Consider the following 23,743-nt stretch of genomic DNA (forward strand, 5'->3'; position numbering starts at 1 on the left):
AAATATAACATTTATAAACATTTTTAAAATAAACATATTTGAAACAGATATGTCAGGGTTTATATAAGACCTATATCTGAAAACTGTGTTACACTTTAATATCCTACCTTGAGGGAGTTAGTGTTAATTAAGTTATAGGAGAATATTTGTATATTAATTCATTATCTCCTGACTTAAACCCCCTCAAACAAATAAACCAACAAATCCCCCTAATCATACACAATATGGAAATATATATGTATACATACACACATATATGGCATAAATTATATAAAAATAAATATATTAAATATATATGGCAAAAGTAAGATCAGGATAAAAAATAAACTGAAACAAAGTTCAATTTATTTCATAAAGTGCATGCATTTTAGACAAATGCAACCAAATAAACTGGAAGGTCAAATAACTTTGGTATTCCTGCATTGGTGAAGAGTGTAAAAGATCCCTAAACCCACCCACCATTAATGATCATATTTTCTTCTACTAATCCCCTAACATACTTCCTCTGTTCCAACCTAAGGAATGTTGTTTTATTAATTTAATGCTACTAGAGAAATCTCACTAAGTTTAAGCCATGATAGTTATCTTTACAATCCCTAGAGTAGCATGGGACTCAGCACATAGTAGGTACTCCGTTAAAGCTTAGTAAAAAACAAATGAAGTAAATATATCCATCCTTCCAAACTAAAAGTAAATATTTACTGAAATATTACTACTCAGTTAATGGGTATTGTGGGATTTGCAAAGAGTGGAGTAGCTATTAACCAAAAGATATTAATTTTTGGGGGGACGCAAAAATAACGCACAGTTATACCTTAGTACATGTGTTATAAATTTAGTGGAAAATTAGAGAAAATAGACTAATGTAGGTTGGAATTCACTCCTTTTTAAAGCAACATGACATGAAAAACCAGAGAATATTGTATTTTGTAGCATCTCTCTGCAAAAGAATAAAATACTTTTTCATTAGTGAGACTATAGTAACATGTTTATTAAATGAATAAGTATTCTTCATTTTGAAATTAATTTTTCATTTTAAAGGAATGTGGCTCATTACTTGACTCATGAAAGGAAAGTATTTTTCTGGCTTTGTACTCAAACCCCTTGTGTTTGCAACCCTCCCAAAAAGCTTATACGTGTTTATGTATGGTTTATTTACCACATGTTTGCTAAAGCAGACAATTTTTAATTTACTGGTCAGATTCACCTATTATCTGCATGCAATGTACGAAACATTTTCCTAATTCACTAAAATTTCTTTGTGAGGATGAAGGAAATTTCACTGAATACGATTAAGATCACGTGGGCTCTTAGATCTTAATTATAAATTTTCAAAAACCAACTGAAAAAAAGAACTAGCTCCCTTGGCTACTTTCTAACCGGGAAACAAGCGAAAAAAATACATTTATTTCCAACCTTAAATCCCAAATGTTTCAGGGCGCCTGGGTGGCTCAGTCGGTTGAGCGTCCGACTTCGCTCAGGTCACGATCTCGCGGTCCGTGAGTTCGAGCCCTGCATCAGGCTCTGTGCCGACAGCTCAGAGCCTGGAGCCTGCTTCAGATTCTGTGTCTCCCTCTCTCTCTGGCCCTCCCCCCATTCATGCTCTGTCTCTCTCTGTCTCAAAAATAAATAAATGTTAAAAAAAAAAAAAAACTTAAAAAAAAATAAATCCCAAATGTTTCATTTTGATTTTCCCCACGTTAACTTTCTCACTTAGCTAAGCAGCATTTCCTGCTATTATAGCTGCTGGTCCAGTATCAGCTGACCAGCATCCATCGCGCTCCTTGCTTCCATGAGCTTAGGGACTCCCAAGGAACTCCATGTGTGAAGACTTCTGCTTACAGCTTCTAATTATTGTCGAACAGATAATGGAACATTTAAGTTCAGAGAGGTTAGATGAAATTCTTAAGTGGATCAAAACCCTAGATAAAATTGTAGTCACTACAATCACTGTAGAAAACGCTAAGCTTTTTATCAGACAAACTGGTCTGATAATTTTACTACCTCAGAGGTGCTCATTCTTATTTCTAATCACACTGTGCCAAGCTATACATAAACTATTAAGCTATGAGAACAAAAAAACATGGCTTCCTAGGAGCTGCTGCAGCATTTAGAAATGTTCAAAACAGTATCTTGATTCTTTTATTTTTACCGAGAAAAAATACAATTGAGCTCTTTCTGTAGTATGTATGGTACAACTCATTATTTTAACAGGGTTAAAGAAACAGAAATTGTATGGTAATCATTTTATGCAAGGTGGTAATGATGAGATTAAAATATACCTATTTACACTATTGATAATACTTATAATTTATTTACGTTAATAATATAATTATAACATATATTTATAATATATAATATTAGTATACATTAATATGTAAATATATATTCGCTCCACTATGTAGATACACATAATTGTATGTGTGTGTGCTACTGAAAATGTCGCAGCATATTAAGCCTTCATTTCCTGAACCAAATCCCTGCTATATGAATAACTAAAATCACCTTATGCCACATAATGCAAACTAGGATTTTATTCAGCTAGTCCCTTCCTCTAGCAGAAACAATATTTTGTATCTTTGAACCTGTAAACATAACATTAAGCACTAACAAAACCAATCATATCAAGGTTTGATAGGTCTGAAATTATTTGCTAATTTTTTGGAAATGCTATTTTCTGGTATATACTTGCCCTGTGGGCACGAGTTTTCTACCTGAATTTTAGGAACAAGTTTCATATTATAAACAACTCTTTCTACTGGTGCAATCAAACTGAGTGAGGAATCTTCCTAAACCACCATAATTAGCAAATACTGTTCAGAGTGGAGTCAGAAACTGTACATGATCAGTGTAATTCTCCTCTAGCTCTGTGGTGGCAAAGCAATACATCCGTAACAATTTATAAAATTCACCAAATTGTAGAATTTACAAAGCTGGAAAACATCTACAATATTCAAAGCCAATGCCTTTAACAAACTACTAATTTTCATTCATCAAATTTAAATACCGGTACAGTATACTATGTACCCTTGAGAAACATCCTTTAATTCACACAAATCCAAGAAATGCTTTGGAGAAACAGGAGCAGAAAACTTATTAAGTTACATGTTGAGGCTTACAGAGAGAAAACTGGTTTGGATTTAGAAGCTCTCTTTTAGGTACTTCAAGAAAAAAAAAAAAGCCTGTTAGAATATAAAACTTAGCAAGTACGTTGCCTACTTTCTAACATTTTAGTACTCCCTATGACAATAATTAAAGCTCAAGTTTTATAATATTTATTAAATTCAGATAACTAATACCAGCAGTGATTTATGACTGCAGTCAATTATTTTGATACATTTATTTTTGCAAAAATCAGTGATAAAAATCAAACTTTGTTTCTCCTTTTTATTTGGGATTCCATCCTCGCGTCCTTGTTCCTATTGGAATAGATGTCAATAGGCAAGTGACAAGGGTGGATCTGAGGGGAACACTAATAACAGATTGTTACTGGAGAAGCAAACTCTATCCAAAATTACTATATAAAATTTCAGGAACTCAAGATTAAAAAGAAGCTAAACATGAAACATAGTACCATCTTCCCATATATAACGGAAACATTTGCAGGGAAGTATTCAAAAGGTTCCCACTAGGGGGCGGTTACTGGCTTCCTGCATGCATGGATAATCTACAAAGTGTTTTCCTTCTTAACGGGCTTTCAGAGAGCACACTGAGTCCTACTTAGAGAGTCAATATAGGTCTATTTTTCAGAGATATGTTGTTACTCTGGATTTAAGACAGCTACTAAATTTGAGTTTGTAGAAATAAATCAGAGATGAACAATATAAACACCTAAGAAAAATGATCCAAGTACAATATGCCAAAAAAGGTAAGACTATTGGGGAAAAATAGTAGAGAAATCAATTAGACTGAAATAAAGAAGGCTTAAAAGAGGAATAATAAAAGTCTTTTTAAAAAATAGGAAACAATCCATTCAGGCAATTAACAAAGTATTTATTGGTTCCTAAATACATGCTTGCATAGCAAGCTATTTTGCTAATAAATATGCACTGGTGGGGTCAACAGACAGTCTCTGTCATCAAAGATCCTATCAGCTCGTGGTAGAGTGGGATTCTATAATAATAACTAGCACAAATAAGTGTATAATAATGTCATGATTGATGCACAATGGAAAATATCTAAGTACTGTTAGCAGGTTATAATTGAGATTAAGGGGTCAGGAAAACAATCTTTGAAGAACTATACTTAAACTGAGAAAATAAGGATAACTAAGAGTTCATTAGGTATAATTGGGAAAAGGACACTCCAGGCAAAGGGACTAACTGTCTTGCTTGACTTGTAGGAGTGGAAAAAAAAAAAAAAGTCAGTGAAGAGAAAGAAGGCTAGGATAGTAATTAGGAGCTCAGAAAGCAAGGATCTAGTATTTTGCTCTAGTGAAGCTACTGAAAGTTGTTATGCACAGGAGTTACACAACTCAAGTCTTATATTAAAAAGTAGGTAGATCAAACTGGAAGCTATTCTCCTAATTCAAGCTAAAGAGGTTGATTATTTGGATTAAGGTAGTAGCAGTGGAATATAAAAAGATAAGGATGCTCTCTAAATGTGTTTTGGCATAGAATCAAAAATCATAGCATCATGTGCTCTTGAATTGGTAGTGAGTAGTTTGAGGGATTGTGACATTCAAGGACAAATACCAAATTTCTGATAGACTACAACAGGGTGGAAAAATATACAAATTATTTACAAGCAGAAGAGATATAGACAAGAAGACAAAGAGATACATTCCAAATGTGTTAAATTTGAGATGCCCCCGAAATTTCAATTTGGAGACATCAAAGATAGAGATGAGCTCAGATTCATAAAATGCACTGGAGTTGAAATTTAGTAATCCAGTGATATGATCTAGGGAAAATATGCAGACCGGAAAGAGGTCTAGAACATGGCACGGAGACATTTCAGTATTTCCAGAATTGCTTAACATCAGCATGATTTTGAGAAGCAAGAAAGTTGAAGGTTTCCGAAAGAATGTGATTATAACAGTGGGTGATGAATCCAAGTTGTTTGTGGAGGAAAGGTGGTAGGTGAGAGGTAGTGAGAAATAGAGGAGTCAAATGTATGGGTGATACCTAAAAAGGTGCAATGTTTCTCAAGAAGGTATTATGGGAAAGGAACCAAAGGTGTAGGAGAGTGTGGTTGGCCAATGCGGTGTTTGAAATAGTGATTTCAGATGTGATGCCATTTCTGACCAAGTTCTATACAAATAACAGGAGGTAAAGAAGGGCTAACGAAATAAACCATAACAAATGATTTACTTTAGTTAACTGGTAAATTTTTCTTTTCTTTTTTCTAATCTTCTTCTCTTTTCCTTTCTTTTCTTTTCTTGTCTTTTCTTTTCTTTTCTTTTCCTTTCTGTTCTTTTCAGTAGAGCCTTGAAAGACTAAATTCTATTTCTAATGGAGTTCACAGAATCTCTATTTGAAGATATTGTTTGGTTTTTATTAAAATATTTTTTAATATTTCATTTATTCCAGAGAGAAACAGAAAGAGAGAGCACGAGCAGGGGAGGGGCAGAGCAATAGAGAGACACAGAATCTAGAGCAGGCTCCAGGCTCTGAAGTGTCAGCACAGAGCCCCACATGGGGCTCAAACTCACAAGCAGTGAGATCATGACCTGAGCCAAAGTTGGAGGCTTTACCGACTAAGCCACCCACGCACCCCAAGTTTTTAAAAGCAAAGTAACTAACCAAAACTTTTCTTAATTATTTTAGCTGTAAGTTTTCTTAGGAAAGGAGGATTATTTATAATTGACTTCTCAAGATCATGGCAGCAGTATAGAATCCTGTGACATCTAAATAATGGGCTTTTTTAAAAAAGAAATTTTGCATTTTTTCACCTCTGAAATCTTGTTCATGAATGCAAATGAGCAAATCTGTAAGGCCTAAAGATATCATTGGATTAAATTATATGAATTAAAAAAATTATTAGTATGATATGGGAGCTAGCCAATAGTTACTGTTATCTGTGAAGTCACAGGCATAAAAAATGTTATTTTTATCATTTGAAATTAATGTTATTGTACAAAATATCTTTTTAAATCATTTTTCAAGTCTGCCATAATGTGAGAGAAAAACTCTACTAATAAATTCTTTTGTCTCAGCCCACTAACATGACATCAGTTAGATTTGAAACTACTCACATTAAGACAGTGAATATTATTAAGGCAATATAGAGAAGAGCAACATATAAGCACAATTCATATGGACATTTCTTCAGAAAATGATAAAATGCCAGTTGTGTGAAGATGAATAAATTTTTCCACTGTATAGGGAGAGGACAACAAGCTATTCTTCTTTTAATAAAAATATGACCATTTACACAATAAATCTGAGTGATTTGAAACATATCTCCTTGCAGCACCTTACTGGGAAGTAGGTGGTTGATTTGGCCTGGGAAAGCTGAAACTAAAGCCAAGAAACTGAAGCAATAAGCTGAAGTATTACTGTTCAGTCACTGGAATTTAGAATAATTATGGTTTTTTTTAACCTCAAGATTATTTTTAATAAGGCATATCAGTTAACAAAACATTTAAATACCTGTACACTTTCAAGTTATATGTAATAATGTCAAGTGATAGTGGGACTTAAATATCAGAGAAAACAATAACAACAACACAGTAATAGAAATTCAGACAAACTAATGAGCTTGTCTGATTTGACCAGACCATGGTCCCCAATTCTAGGAATCTTGCTCAATAGCATCATGTTTTGGCATGCGTTCCTTATCGTTTTATGGGTAAAAATAAAACAAAGCAAAGCAAAACAAAACAAAGCAACGACAACAAAAAATACCTCTGTGTTCTTCCAACGAAATGGTGCTATTTGAAACAAGAACTAGCAGTGTGTATAAACATAGGTATTCTTAAGAATGTACACCTTTAGAGTCATTATTTTATAATGTTGTTCAATGTGATCTTCCTTTATTGGAATTAAAGACATACTGGCCATTCAATAACAGTGTGTTATTATTGTCATTATAAATCTATTAGACATATCCAGGTGGGTTGAATAACAGCCTTGTGACCAAATTCTCCTTCTCTTACTTTTAGCATAGCATTTTCAAGAACACAAATTGTTCCTTATTTGTTTTTGCCTATGGTAAAAATTCTAAGAAAATGTAAAAGTCCTCTGCTTTGCCCTGGATATCAATAGAAGTATTGGATGTAGTGAGTTTTAAGTTGTATTTTGTCATTTTTTATAATAACCAGTAAAACATAGCTGAATCTAATAAACTTAGTATTAACAGTTATTGAATTTAGAATATTCTACCCCAAGTATAAAGTTGGATGCTGTCAGGTGAAGTGGGGCAAAGAGATCTAATGCCTTCTTTTTCTTAATGTTTTTTTTTTAATTTATTTTTGAGAGAGAGAGAGAGAAAGGGGTGGGGAGGGGTAGAGAAAGGGAGACAAAGGATTGGAAGCAGGCTCTACATTGACAGCAACAAGACCTATGTGGGGCTTGAACTCACGAACCCTGAGATCATGACCTAAGCCAAAGTTGGATGCTTAACTGACTGAGCCACCCAGGTGCCCAGAGATCTAATGTTTAATAAGAGTGTACGGTTTCCATAATCTTTGGGAGCTTTATTTTCCTTCTTCAAAATGGTATAAAACAAATGCATATAAACAAATACACATATACATTAATTTGCAAGAGACATGAAGCATGGTTGCAGTAGATGTTATATTAATTTCAAAATTAAATCGGGAGTACTCTACCATATGGAAGAACCCAAACTAGGAGATATGCCAAACATGACCTTCATTTTAATAACCCTGGGATATTGGTAACTTCAACTTAATTCTTAGGTCCAAATTACAAATAAATTTGCTGATATGAAGCTTTTTATTATAGTTTGATATATTATTTAAGTACTTACAATGATCTACATTCATAATAGATGAGCTAAAAATGTTGCTATGCAATGTAGGTATACTTTGCATTAAAATTATACCAGTCTATTTAAAATACTGAATTTACCATTAATTTTTCCAGTGCAACTGTATTTTAATTATTGCAATGCCACACTAATGTTTTGAAAGAAGTTGTGAAATAGCACTGAATGTTTCTGCTTGATATTTATTGAAATTGTCGATGGCAGTCCATCGATCTATTAATCTGGCATCTATCCACATGTACGAAGGGCTCAGTCAAAACATTTTCCCTAATTTTTTTTTAAACTTCTAAAAAGAACATACGGTTTGGAGTCTGTTGGTCACCAAATTTGCCAATGATTTAGGAAAATGACTCCTTTCATGGCTCAATCAGAACCTCATCTAAAATTCAGCAGAAATCTAAGACTTCAAGCTGCCATCCCCACTCCTGTTTCCATGGGAATAGACTTCAGATCAGGAAAAAAAAATAAAAAAGGATGGGGTTAGGAGCTTTCAAATAATCATTCAAAATCATGATGAAGCCTTTAAAGCTTCTTTCTTAGGTGATTATTTTGTAGCCTCTTAACCCCTTTTTGCCAGTCTGTTTCCATGGAAATATGACAAAAATGGCCGTCCGAGCCTCCAGCAGACATTATTAGCATTCTTGTGAATTTCAACTTTGGCTGCAGTCTAGTCTGGGCAAGATCTTTTTTTATATCGGTTTTACATATTAACCTACACTCTTTACATTCATTGTCCTTTTTCTTAATATTTTTTAGTTTCTTTGAAAATTCCTTTCACAACTGTGTACCTATAATCAAGATCAAATAGGTTGTGACTTTACTGGAAAAGGCTTCAGTTTTACATTTTACTATATGAGCCAGGACAGGTAGCTGCAGAGAGTGTCAGAACTTTTAGACACCTGCAGAAGGAAATATTATTTAGTTACTGGACTCAGTGTCTGTCAGGTGTGGTAGATAAACAACAAGGTGTAACAAGGGTGGTATTCAAAATATTTAGCAACTGGTAAGGCACAGCACTGACTGATCAGAGCAGCTGGCTTGCACCGGTGAATTATCAGTCCTGTTATATAATAGCCAAGAAGTTCTTTAACTCAAAGCAGTCCCATATATGATGGTAAGCATTATGCCCAAATAAATTATCCAAGGTCAAAAACTGAGCTCCTATAAAACTTACAAAAGAGCTTACAAGAGAAACTGGGTAGAAATATATAGCAATCCATCTTTAAAAAAATCAAAGTGCATATGCTTGCGTCATCTTTCATATGAAGGTCATTTGAAAATCAAAATCATTCTTATTATTGAAAATATCATTCTAAAAGAGAAAGAACATATGTATCTTTGATAGAACCCCTCGCAGGATAGCTTATATTGAATGTGAAAAAATAACAGCATGCCACATATACATTTTATCTGTCCTACCTTCTGAAATCTGCTGAACAGCTCAATCTACAATTTTTGCTGGGGGGGAATCTTAAAGTTCTGATTGACCTTATAAAGTATTTTTATTCTTCAGAACGCTCTTATTTTTCTATAGTTGGAGCTTTTTACCCATAAGGTTTGTCTTCCGAATTTGAACTGAAAAAAGTAAATTTCCATCGGTAATTATCTGACTTGGGTAGGTTCCTAATTTAAATTTAGCACAAACTGACTTACTATAAAAACTAACCTTGATTGATGTTTTCTGCTAAGTGGATAACAATAATAAAATAAAGCAGCACAATTAATTTTTCAAATCATCATTACTACTCCCAAATGCAATTTGCCCTTCTTTGCATAGTGGTTAAACACAGAGCTCTTGTGAGAGCAGAATTTGGTCTTCAGCCCTTCAGCCTTCATCTTGTTTGTGTAAATCAAATTTACTGCAACACAGGCAAATCCATTTTTGTGTGTTGTGTCGTTAGGTACCTATGAATGTTCACCCACCTAAAGGACAGAGCTGTGGTCTCTAGTTTCCATAGAGACCACATTGCACAAAAAGACTATTTATTCTCTGGTCCTTTAAGAAATTTGCTGACCCCTGCTCAAGGCTTTAACTATAAATATTATACCATTTGTAAGTAGTGAAGTCTTTATTTAATTCTAAAAGCAGTCTATTAATAACGCATAAAAATGTGATTGCCTGGTGTCTATACTTACATCCATGAATTCCACATTGGCTTTGGGACCAGTTGTTTCATTAAGAATCTTAATAGCCACAGGAATCTTTACTGTTTCTCCTTCAGGTACCCAAATACCCTTTGGGGGAAAAATCACATAAAATCTATATGAAGACATATACAAATTCATACCAGAGACAAAATTTGATTTAACCATTCTATTAATTTCTTTAAAAAAATAATTTAGAAGTTCTACATCTTTTTATTCAATCAAAAAAATTTAACAAGTACCTGCTATATGTTACAAGTTACATAGCAACTTTGTTTTCTGCTTTCATTATCTGAGAATGACTCATACATTTATTCTGCTTTCAAGGTGTTTACTATTATATTATAAAGTATCACATTATAAAATTCAATTTGTATGTGTGAAAAAGGCTTTCAATAGAGAAAAAATGACATAAAACATAATAATATTAGATTAGGATAAAAATCAACTTCTCAAGACTTTGAGAATGCTGTTCCAATTTTTGGTCTTCAAATGTCTCATTTGTAATTTAGAAGACTGGGCTAAGTAATCTTGGAGGTTCCTTTCAGCATTAATATTACCTAATTATTCTGCAACTAAAACAAACAAAAACATAAAAATAGCATAGTCTCACATTCCTGAAATTCAGATTGATTTAAGAATTAGTTTTCTAAGGAAAGTACTAGGGAGTATTGACCACCTATTAATTTGTTTAGATTGCTAAATACTGTGTATGTGTATGTGTATCAAGGATTTTTATTAGCTCTGAAATAATATAAAATATTTATATTGGTCACCGCCAGTTCTCTCCTCCTACAAAAATATAATATCTGAGCAAGATCTATACAGTGGGAAAATATAAAATAGGTAAGGTTTGAGTCAAGTACAACGTTAAGGAAAATAACAGCATTTCTGAGTAAACAACTATTTGAATTAGGACAATAATTTTGATAAGATAAATAGGGGTGCATCGATTACATGACAATTTTTTTGAAGCACATTGTCCCAAATGAACACTGAAACAAATGTGAGGTTATATGGAAAAAATGGAAATCTCAGATTTTAAATTATTAGCCCTGACACCAAAAACAAAGTATTCTTAGTCCAGTTTTAATATTAAAATGAAAGGGGGAAAAGAATTCTCTTATTCCTAAAGAGAATTTCTAGTCTTTCCTAATATCAATTGGTTGTAGTTATAAAAAAAAAAGTTTTTCGCTTTGTACTTCTACACTAAAACATGTATATTTGTATTATCAAAAGTTGCAATAATACAAGAGGAGAACTAAATACAAAAATTATTTTAAAAAATCAGAATAATAAAGAAAAAAAACCTCTTTAGCCATTAGAAGGTGAATTTAAGGGTTATATTCTTCTTAGAGTGAATAGGGAAATTTATGTGTCAAATACAAAAAAGGGGGCACCTGAGTGGCTCAGTCAGTTAAGCATCCGACTTCAGCTCAGGTCACGATCTCACAGTTCGTGAGTTCGAGCCCCGTGTTGGTCTCTGTGCTGACAGCTCAGAGCCTGGAGTCTGCTTCAGATTCTGTGTCTCCCTCTCTGACCCTCCCCCATTCATGCTCTGTCTCTCTCTGTCTCAAAAATAAATAAACATTGAAAAAGATTTTAAAAAATACAAAGAAATAAGCCATGTTCCCTGTGGTATTATTATTTTTTTAATTATTAGTGCAGAAATGGGGTAGGAGAGGCAGTGAAAGTCCAAGATCCATAGGCTACATTTTCTTAGTGATGGTATCTAGGGTAGAGAACACGTTTACCATTACTCAATAAAGTAACTAAAGAGGGAATTACTTTATAAAGATATATCATCAATATTAAAATATTCCTAAAGTATACTTTTGAAATAAGAATATAAATTCAGTGTGAATTAATTTGTACTGCTTTTTAAATAAGTATAGTCATTATTTTCTAGGCCTGACCAGACAAAAATTCAACTATGCTAATACCCACAATATTGGTTCAGATCTTTTATGTTTAAACACAGCATATCTCCAACCAGGAGGAAAAATTAACCAAATAATTAGCTAAGCTAATCTGCATTTATGTGGTCAAGAATAGTTCTTTACATGTTAAGACAGTATGTCTTTGTAGGAACTTATATACTAATTAAAACTTAGGGTCAACCATACACACTGCAGGCATAAAATTTAAACATACTTATGGAACCTTCAATACAAGTAATTTCAATAAAGATATAAAGTCACGGACAACAGGCAAATAATTGTTCATAATAAAAACATTCATATAACTTTATTAGTAAATGTCTAAATGGGTAATTTTTCCCTGCTGAGGTCACTAGATCATATTCGTCCTTGAGCTAAATGTTATCCATGATTTAAAATAAAATTTTTCTTTCCAGATCATACCATCTTTAAAATAAAAGTGTGGTGATATGCTAGGAGCAATCTAAAACTGAGTTATCTTCAAACAGGAAGTCCATTATTTCTAGCATATATATAAATAGAAAAACAGGATAAGTTGTGTTTCTTCAACATTACAAAGAATTTGAAGACTGGAAAGCACCAAGCCAGCCTAGAATAGTTTCTATTCCAATTAGGTGCTCAATTAATTTTGAGTGTAATTGAACATAATATGTACACTAAATAGATTAAGAAATTTCTGCATTTTGGCCCTAGAATAAAACAACTTTATTCTAAAGAGATTAAATTATTTTTGGAACACTCAGGAGAGAGAAAATTAAGATTAATATTCTACTTGTTAATAATTTTTGTTAAGTAACTACCTGTTTCACATAGAAAAAAAAAACAAACATTGTAAAGTACAGAATTTCTAAGATCCAGTCTATTTTAACAAAAATGTTTGTAAAAATAACTGTAGGCTTGCATATAGCTTTAAGAAATATATAAAACTGTCAAGTAAAATTTGGGGAACTGTCACAATGGACAGTCTAAGAAGGATTTAGCACTAACCCAGCAGAAATTTGAATTTGAAAAACAAGTTTCACCACAATTAACCTTGGGCCTGGCCTCTGAATTGGTTTTGTAATTAAGCTAAAAAAGTAAACACACAGATAACATTATTTGAGCTTTCCCTTTCCAAAAAGATGTCTCTTATTGGAAACCCACGATGTCACCCTTTCATTCTCCGACCTGAATTTCACAAATAAAGTCACTTTTTTAGTTTGCATATAATGGTGAAGACATCAAAACTGAAAGTTTTCTGGGGCGCCTGGGTGGCTCAGTCGGTAAAGCGGCCGGCTTCAGCTCAGGTCATGATCTCGCGGTCTGTGAGTTCGAGCCCCGCATCAGGCTCTGTGCTGACAGCTCAGAGCCTGGAGCCTGTTTCAGATTCTGTGTCTGCCTCTCTCTGACCCTCCCCTGTTCATGCTCTGTCTCTCCCTGTCTCAAAAATAAATAAAACGTTAAAAAAAATTAAAAAAAAAACTGAAAGTTTTCTGTTAAATCATGTATGTTAACAGGTAGGCAAAAAGTAGTTTAGGAACTAGTCCTATCCTGTTAACCAGTCAGCACATTTGTGTAGGTTTTAAAAAGATAGGCTAGTAATGTCCTGGTGGGGAGATATGTGGATGAAAGAGCAGAAGAAAAGAAGAGCAAGGATTATGGTCCATTGCTCAGGCCTGTGGGATTCCCCGCAGCACTGTGTACGGAGAAGGAAAGTGGGTGAGAGCTGTGTATTTTAGATAAGGACAAATTTACCAATAGGGAGATCATATCAAACGGGGTTCAGAAGGGCGTGGAAAGACATGGCTTCCGTGACAGTTTCCTGCTTTCTCATGACTGTACCCATCCCAGCCCTCAACAAAAATGAATGGATTCACTTGTGCAGCAACTTCTCAATACTATAAAGTTCCACTCTGGATATTAAAAGGAAATTAGGTTGGCGAGAGCAATTAACTCTGGCTATTATTTAAGACAAGTCTGAAAGGAAACTTAAAGTAACTAATGGTATGGGTTTTTACTCACTTTATACACTGTTCCAAAAGCTCCCGAGCCAAGTACTTTCACTCTTTTGAGCTCAGTTTCTTTTAAAATACGCAGTTGAGCTTGATTGGGTGCTGTGCCGCTGGGAGTTAAGGGTTCTACCAACTACAAAACAAAAAAGAATACAGGTTATACAGCTTTCCATTCACCAGTCAGTGCTTCCCCCTCTTCCTCTGCCTGCTTCTCTTTCTCATACATACAAAAACACACAAGCACACTTTCATTGACAATATTTTTGTAGTATGGATCACTCACGATTCCTTCAGAGTCTATCTTTTCTCTTCCCATGCTTTTTGCCTAGCTGAACACAAGTATAAAACTGTGACTACCTTGAGGCATACTAAGATAGGGGATTTTTCTCCCTATTTTTAAAGAAATTTAGGCTGATTAGGGCCTCTAAATCTTACTTTTTGAAGTGCTTCCAGTTTTGGTATCCCCAGCTAAGACTCAGAGATCTTAGTTATGTCCATGTACTCTATCAAAGTTTTCTTTCTTGTTTTAGGAGATTTGATACATAAAAAAATAAAATGTTGTCTTCTTAGCATTGAAAATCTAACTGGGAAGCCAGGACAAACAAATGGTTGGAAGAAAATAAAGTAAGTTAGCACACTACCAGTGCCCCAGGGCAGTGCTTCTAACACTTTGGTGTACATTTGAATTACCTGACATTCTTGGTAAAATACAGATTCTGGTTCAAGAAGTCTAAAATTGGGGCTGAAATTTGCATTTTGCAGAACTCCAGGTGATATCTATGTACGATGATGGTCCTTCAACACATTTTAAGCAGCAAGGCCCTAAAGTACCTTAAAGATAAAAAATTCTAAAATTCTATGAACTCATTCTAGATCCTACGTGAATGCTTTGGAATGCAAATGAATAAAATAACCAGGAGCGAGTAAGCTTTGCTAGTTTTGGCTTCCTGGACGAGGTACACTTTAAAGTTCGACTTGAGATAATAAAAATGGATTGACATGGAGGAGGGTTTGCCAATGTAAAGAGCAGTTTGGACACAGCATCAGGGAGGAGGAAGAAGACAGAAAGCAGAATGCAACGAGGGGTGGGACAGGTCTGAAGGATGAGATCAGGATGGGAAACACCAGACTGTAAAGTGGGCTGGGTGTGGCCAAAAGATATAAATACAAATAATTTTAGATGTTCAGTTTAGATGCCATTCAGCCAGAGAGGATGAGTAAGGAGGGGAAAGATATGTGAGTATGTGCCAATTTCCTGCTTATGTGAGGGGGAGGAAAAAAAAAAAAAGTAAACGTGAGATTGACTGTGGGTACCAATAGTCTACATCCTGTGTTAAAATTTTAGGTTTTTATCTATGCTTGAGCAAAAATGCAAGTGAGAGAAATAGAAGTTTCTTTTTTAAAAGTTAAATTAAGGAACTAAACTTTAAACTCAGACAAATAACTGGTTCTTTCTCAGCCTAAGGAAATAATTAAAAGCGACGCCTACTCAAATTGCCTTGAAAACCATCACAGTATTTCACAATGTCTGTTTACAATGCTAAGTGCACTGTGACCCTCTGGCTTGGTTATTATTATGCTTCTGTGAACATAATGGTCTATTTCAATAGCTGAGCAGAATCTTGAGTATAGGTAAGTGCAGTGAAAATCAACAAGAATTTGGGGAAGATGATAAAATTATCAATAAATTTAGGCTATGGACTAAAAGTTTGACCACAAATATGCTTCTATTTCATTTTCAAATTTACATTTCAAAAAATGCATACAATTGTGTTCAAGTCACCTAAAATAAATCTCAGAATGAATTACAAAATTTTTTGAAAAACTAGAAGAAGAATCTCCCTCAGAAAATGTCCTTTATTCGAATCCAACTCTGCTGTGCAGAATTTGTTCAGTAGATTTTGATACACACACTATATGTATATAATCAGGAACTTTAATAAATTATCTTTTTAAATCATATAAAAACTTATATAAAAATCATATGCAAGATTGGGGACTACATTTTAGCACTATGGGCTATATGTATTTAAAACAGATGCTTTGGCACATAATATTGCCATAATTTCATGGTTTGAGAACTTCACTATTCTACCTGAAATGTTTAGTCTTCTGCAATTTTCTTAGATGTTACTTAAAATTTTTACAAACATATTTTTCCAGGCATTTGCGAATGATGTCTTTAAAAGAGGCATTGTTTCATTTGCATGCCAAGATGGCAAAAAGAGGGTCAAGTTTAAATTTGTAGGTTTGTATCTTAGTACTGCCACTCACAGGCTTAGAAAGCAATTTATCCCTCCTTGTCCCTCATTTCATACTCGTAACATAGATATGGCAATAATTACCTTCGAAGAGTGTCAAAAGATGAAATGGGGTATAACATAGCTGGAAAACTTTGGAATATTGCCTGCCATATTGTAAGCTCTGAAGCTGTCACTCTTCACGGGATAGGATCATGTCCCATTAACACTTTTTAATCACAGTATCTATCAAAGTATCAAGCTTACAGTGCAACTCAGTAAGTGTATGTTAAATAAAAACAAACATATTTTCTACTTTTATTCATGTAACAGAAGACAAGACAATCTGGAGCAAAACGATTTTGGAAAAGCATATTTACTCTAAGTACATTCCAACAATATATCATGCTTTAACAAGTTTTTCACATCTGAGACAGATTTCAAGCTTCAGTAGTTAAGGATTTTAGTTGATCCTCTTAAGAACTCCTCTTCTATTTAGATGGCAGAAAATCATAGTTATTTACTTCTCCTGAGAGAAAGATGGGACTTCTACAATTATCTAATTTAGTACTAAGCAATAATTTTTTATAAAAATTAGAATCTGCTTATAAAACTAATCAGCATTTGCTTATTTAATAATTAAATGCCATTTAAAGGACATTCTTAGCACCATATTAAAAAAAGAAAACACACAAAATAATTATTTTTGTAGCAATGAGACTTTTCTGCCTGTGGTTAAGGGACAGAACTCCTTTTCTATTTATTCAGTCACTTAAATAGCCACTGCTGTTCCAAGACTTCAGTTCCTCTCCAACTCTAATTTACTTCACTCTTTAGAATTCTCTTTACAACTGCCCCAAGCTGGCCATGAGGGAGAATTCTACCTGCCTACAGCATCCTAGCTAAACTGAAAATAAGCACAGCACAGGTGTTGTGTCCAAACTTTTATTCATGTGCAGGGTTGAAAATGATGAAGTTGATCTATTTGTAAATATCCAGATCAAGTAAGAGTTATTACTATTTTTTCTCATGTATATAATTGACTACCTATCTTATGCTTAGCCATCTCTATTGATGAGACAATCCATTTGAATTTTAGACACCTCCAATTCTTAGAAATTCTTTCCTCGGTGTAACTGTAGGTACTTGAACATTTCACACGATTCTTCTATCTACTTTCAACTTCTAAAGAAAGAGAGCTAAATTTTATTTGCTATCAGTTTGCAAAATTTATAAATGGATGTTCTCATTCTTGTCAGTATTAAGAGGAAAAGTCAGACTGTCACACTGACAATGAGCAAGAAAACAAACCAGGGAAGGCTCAGTCTCAGAACAGAATTGCTGTGAGCTGTTCAGACAGCCAGGGATGTGTATATCAGAAGAAAGAGGTAAGATGCAAGTTGAGAAGGATATGGAAATGCATAGTTTTCTGTAATTGTTTTTCCCCTGTAACTTGTACAGTGAAAACTATCATGTTGTACACTAGAGGACTCAGTGTGGCAATATAAAAGAAATTATAATAATTTGTGGGTAATTTACATATTCACAACAACTAACACACATAATATTAAATGATTCCCATAAATTGTGTAGTAAGGTCTGTGTGATTACAATACTAAGCTTCATCCTGTAAGCTCAGCTTTTTACTGCTAGTATAGTGGGATCAGTGGCTACCAATTTAATGACGGTAATTAAAGCATAAATTGCTGGCCTATCTGGTTTTATTTTCAAACAGAAAAATTCTAACATTTTTCTAGTTCTGCTGTTGAGACTTCATCCACCCAGATGTTTTCTGTTCTGCTGCTGTAATATCCTAGAGCTTGCCTTTGGGATTCCTCTCCCAAAAGAAACAGATATGTCTTTTCAATAAGACCTGTCGTTCGAGAAGATAATAGTCTCGCCCTTGGTATTTGTCCTCTTTAAGCCATGAAACTGCCGTGACTACTTTTACTATATACTCTGATTTTTCATCAACTTTGTATAACATACTATGAACTATAAGCCCTTGGCAGGAAATTGAACAGCATTTCCCTTGGATTCAAAAGCTGAGTATCATCTAAACCTTCTAAACCTAATGAAAAGCCCCAAACACATGCAGAGAAGAAATAAACACCTCACCTCTGTTTCCAGAAATCTTCTCAGGGCTCTTTTCTTTTTGATACTCTTCCTTCTAACATAAACTGCAAATGTTAGACCCACGATGACCAGGATGAAGAGCCCGCCGATGACTCCAGCTGCAATTAGAGGAGTTCTGCCAACCGAAGGAAACAGGAAAAAAACAAGTAAGAGGAGAGACAAGACAGAGGAAGAAAAAGAGTGGATGTAGGATACATTATCCACATACCACAGATCTAGTCAGTTAGAAGAAAAACAAACAAAAAATTGCATTAAAGCTGTCACAAAATTTTTCTCATGACAAAAACTATTTCTGCTTTTTGTTTTGCTTTGTTTTTTTAAATAAACCATGCACAAACAACTAATCTTTGGAGATGAGCAGCCACAGCATGCCATTTGACCAAAAAAAAAAAAAAAAAAAGAATATATATATGTAAGTGTGTGTGTGTGTATACATATACATATATATATTACACTTAGTAACAGAATGAAGAACATATGCCAAAATATTGATATTTAAGCATTTTAAATTGTTTTAATTGTACTTGTATCTATAAATAAATGGAAATATATTTTAATAATGTTGTGGTATATAATATTATTTCCAAAATTTTTTCTAAAGTAGACTTTCTCAACAGTGGCACTATTGACATTTTAGGCTGGATACTTGTTTGTTATGGGGGACTGTCTCATGCATGTTAGGGTGTTTATCAGCATCCTTGTCCCCCATCCACTAGATGCCAGTAGCACCCCCATCCTTCAGTCGACAATTTCACTAGATATTGTCAAATGTCTGCCCAAATCACCGCCTTTTGAGAACTACTGCTCTAACGCAAAAATGAGTGGTCTGGAAATATATGAACCCCACACCTCTGGAGCATGATGGTACTGATAAGAGAGATGTATTAACAAAAGTGCTGTTTCAAACTCTTGGAACTTTGATAAGATATAGAGCAGGAAAAAATGAAGAATTGAGTCAGATTGGTTTTCAGAGTTGTGGTAGGACAGAAGTAAATATTATTATCAAAAGCGTGCCTAAGCATCATATACCTGCAAAAGAAGTCTATACATTAAGTATTACATTAAAAGATATAACTAGTAAGATGAGATTAGAAGGGGTTAGAAGCGATCTCCTAGAGATTTTTCTTCTTAAAGTGTCTCTTTAATACATTGTTAGCTAAGATATAATTTTGAAACTGATCACTCATTGTTTTCTAACTTAAATTTTTTCCTTGCTTGAAAAGTAATATTTATGATCTTAACTGCTTGTTCTAGAGTAGTATCTATGAGCTTTCTGTGGTCATAGCCCTGAGATATATTAATTTCATTCATCACAGTAAATAGCCCAGAGTAAAACACATAGGTGTTACCTAATACATATTTGACCAAGAAGACATGATAGATAAGAAAAGTAAAAAAGAACTCCCTGAATGTCCATGCTTTAAATAGTAAAGTTTTTTATGCCTTATGTTCCCATTTTTACAGGAATTTACTCTATACAGCTACATTCTTTTAGAAAAAAAAAATTACTTGCTCTTGCAAAATAAACTTCTGTTCAAAGACACATCAAAAATAATGATAGCAGATGATCCTAAATAAAATTTTAAAATTTTAAGGAGCTCTTAAAAAAAATCTGTGTAACTTCTATAAATGAAGCCATGTCTTCTAAAGATTATGACTGTTATATTGCCGTATAAAACTACAGAAAAACCTTAAGAAGTATTTCATCCTAAAGGTTGTTTCCTGACAGCTGAAAGTACTATAGCATACTGGAATGTTGCTATAATTCAACTAGATTTTCCTAAATGGAATTTTATAAAGATATAAAAATCTATGCTGAGAAAATTAAACTGTAGTATGGACACAAACTCATCATTGTGATGTGTTTTGGCATGTGTAAGATCATATTTTTGAGCCTGGCAGTTAAATATGTATCTCAAGAAAACATTTTAAGATTTCAGTCCAAGGCATAATTTCTGGCTCAAGTGTTTCACATATCCCTGAAAAAGCCATTACTACACAAAGAGTTGTATTTTTGTTCCTTCAGCCCAATATTTTTATTGCAAAGGATTTATGTATGACTGAGAATAGTGCCCAACATTTTGTTAGTTGTAGATTCGAACAAAACTCTAAACTTCTTCTGTTTATCTATTCTGCAAAAAATAAGTGGCATGAATTTATGAAAATGGATGTCAATATCACTGTAACAAAAAAAGATGTTCTATTTTGTTTTCCATTTTAAGAAGAATCACTTCTTTTTTACATTTATTTATTTATTTTGAGAGAGAGAGAATGTGTGCAAACAGGAAAGGGGAAGAGAGACAGTGAGATAGAGAACCCCAAGTAAGCTCCACGCTGTCAGCACAGAACCTGCGGAGCTCAATCTCACCAGCTGAAACCAAAAGCTGACGCTTAATCCACTAAACCACTCATGTGCCCCAAGAAGAACCCCTTAATAGAATAAAATGAGACCTCTGCCTCCATGGTTTTCATCTAATTTGGGTGGATATCAATTGTTGAGTCATTACTACTTAGCTTGGTCATGGCAATAAACATAAAACACCCAAAAACACAATAGACAATAATTTCTACGTTTTTCTCATTAGCATTTACATTCAATATTTCCCCAAAGAAGTTCCTTGGTTGATTTGCCTTTCTTTATCTTTTTTCTTTCTTACAACTCTGCAGGAATGGTAGATGTACAAGCTTGAAGAACTAGTTTCTATACCTTAAAATCTTACATAAATGTTTTGTTGGATATTTTAGGTGGCCAAATCCTTCATATTTTAGTAGAAGTTGCTCTTGAAAAATAAATCATAAACCACAAGTATGCAACTGGTCAAACTGAGAAGGGGGAATATTCTTTAAGACAACATGCATGTTTCTTTAATAAGTGAATAGGAAAAAAAAGGTACTGTTTTGATTAAAAAGACTTACTGGTCGTAACAACAAGATGTGAAATGCAATCCTGCAGTGAACCTTAGTTTTGGCCACCATTTGTATGGACAGGTTTCAGACAACTTGAGAAGTTTTATTATGGGTTGATTAGGTAGCAGATGAGATAAAAATGTACTGCCATGTAAAGATATAGGCCATAGATTTAAAAGAGTGGGTTACAAACAGTAGAATCTCAATTAGAGAAGTGTGTGTGTGTGTGTGTGTGTGTGTGTGTGTGTGTGTAAAAATTTCTAGAAGAATATACAATAAGACACTAAACAGTTCTTGTATTTGGATAGTATGATTATAGTGCTTTTATTTTTGCATTTTTACTAATGGGCATTTTTAAATTCGATACAATGTATTTTTCTTTGGATATACAAGTTTGTTAAATGTAACTAAAACACAGAAAAATAAATCATTGTCTAAAAGTTTTTTATAACAATGACCGTATTTTTTCCTTTACTGTTTACTTTGTATTTTTTTCAATTAAGACTTAATTTTGCTATCCCCTGTCCACCTTTACAATGGAAATACTTCTGCACATATTTCTAATCATTATTGTTTAATGTGTCTGAGACATTTCCCACTATGTTTTGTACAATTAACATTATGTTTTGCCAGACCAAGCTAATCTGAAAAGTTAATATTTACACATTTCCTACTCCATGAAATTTTGATGAACCCAGATATTTGTAGGTATAGGATACATGCCCATTTTTTCCCTAAGAGTTAATCCTTCAACTCTTTATGAGAACCTTTTGGATAAAGAGGAAATAGCCATTTAAGTGGCTTTTCTTAAATTGCTGTATATCCCTCCTAGGTATAATGCTGGCTATTGCCAACTACGCTATATTTCTGAAAGACAGCATTTCCTTTCACATGTGAGTCAGAGCAACCTCTTAAAAGGCTGAGATATTACACTATTAACGAGATCATAAGGGTCAAACACCAAGGGACCTAAAATTTTCTGTCATCTGTTATCTATAACATGAGTATTGTTTGTTGTCATTTGCCTGTACATTAAAAATGTATGGGACCCTTAAAGTAGAAGACATAGGACACTTCAAGTGCCAACTCCAAGCTTAGATTAAGAGAATGTAATCAGGGGTGCCTGGATGGTTCAGTCGGTTAAGCATCTGACTTCGGCTCAGGTCATGATCTCACAGTCCGTGGGTGCAAGTAAGTCCCACATTGGGCTCTGTGCTGTCAGCTCAGAACCTGGAGCCTGCTTTGGATTCTGCTGTGTCTTCCTCTCTCTCTGACCCTCTCCTGCTCATTTTCTTCTCTGTTTCTCAAAAATAAATGTTAAATTAATTAAAAAATAAATAAAAGGATGTAATAAAATGATAATTTACCTTATTCTGTGATTCGGAAATACTACAATGAAACAGATATTCCCCCACTACTAATAGAAACTAATATAATAAAGATTTTTAGTCACAAATGAACTTGGCTTATTTATTTAAAAGCATATAATTTGGCTTTCATAATTTCATTTTGAATTTCAGAGACAACATAGTGTATTATATTCTATTGCCTTGAATGCAATTACCTGTCTTAAATAGTTATCTATAAAAGAGTAGTGCCTCCCCAAACTATACTACTCACATAATAAGATACATTCTTATAATTTATTGCTATATTTGAACCACGCTAATCCTCACTGGAGTATACAAAATGTGAGAGAATATATGAAATTTGATTTTATAAACATCCAAACATTTTTCCTTCATTGATCTCTTTCTTTCCAGATCTAGTCAGAAAAAAAATGTATTAATGTCAATATAATTTATGATTAAAACTCAATGGCTCTCCAACTATTATACCATTTTCATTTAATGTCAAGGGCAGGCCATCCTCCTAAAAATATACAGCAATATTTTTCTTTAAAATTGTATACTTAGTTAAACTGGTATTTTGCCTAATGTAGTCATTGCAAAGAATGCTAAATCTGTAAGATTCTTTCACAGGTATTTCACCAAATAAAAGGATTTCAATTTTATGATATAGGTTTCTTTTTTCTTTTTCTTGAATCCAGAATAATTTTCAATACAGATAAGGGAAACAACCCAAAGTTCTATCAAACACTGATGGTACAATTTGCAACTAACATTATGACTTTAAATCAGCGAGTACACTTTTAGAAACTTCTAAATTAAATTAAATAATTTGGAGATGGGTCTCAGGATTCATTGGATCAGACTTAGAGTGAATTCACTATTGATGGGCACTAAAGGCTAAATAGAATTTTTTTTTTACATTTTTTTTAACGTTTATTTATTTTTGAGACAGAGAGAGACAGAGCATGAACAGGGGAGTGGCAGAGAGAGAGGGAGACACAGAATCGGAAACAGGCTCCAGGCTCTGAGCTGTCAGCACAGAGCTCTATGCGGGGCTCGAACTCACGGACCGTGAGATC

At 33.8% G+C, this 23,743-nt stretch overlaps 1 protein-coding gene across 6 annotated transcripts in view; it reads right to left on the reverse strand.

Moving 5' to 3' along the window:
• Positions 1-23,743, reverse strand: part of ERBB4 (erb-b2 receptor tyrosine kinase 4) — a 1,154,402-nt gene that overhangs the window by 203,241 nt on the left and 927,418 nt on the right. For all 6 annotated transcript variants that reach the window (XM_086719539.1, XM_086719536.1, XM_086719540.1 and 3 more), the window contains 3 exons: positions 18,388-18,520; positions 14,040-14,162; positions 10,090-10,188 (listed from right to left, as the gene is read on the reverse strand). In XM_086719539.1, the coding sequence (XP_086575665.1) occupies positions 10,090-10,188; positions 14,040-14,162; positions 18,388-18,520 (355 nt within the window). The remainder of the gene's footprint in view (positions 1-10,089; positions 10,189-14,039; positions 14,163-18,387; positions 18,521-23,743) is intronic.

This window comes from Puma concolor, chromosome C1 (genome assembly GCF_028749965.1).
Source record: "Puma concolor isolate L17-30 chromosome C1, mPumCon1.1.hap2, whole genome shotgun sequence".
Lineage (NCBI taxonomy): Eukaryota > Metazoa > Chordata > Mammalia > Carnivora > Felidae > Puma > Puma concolor.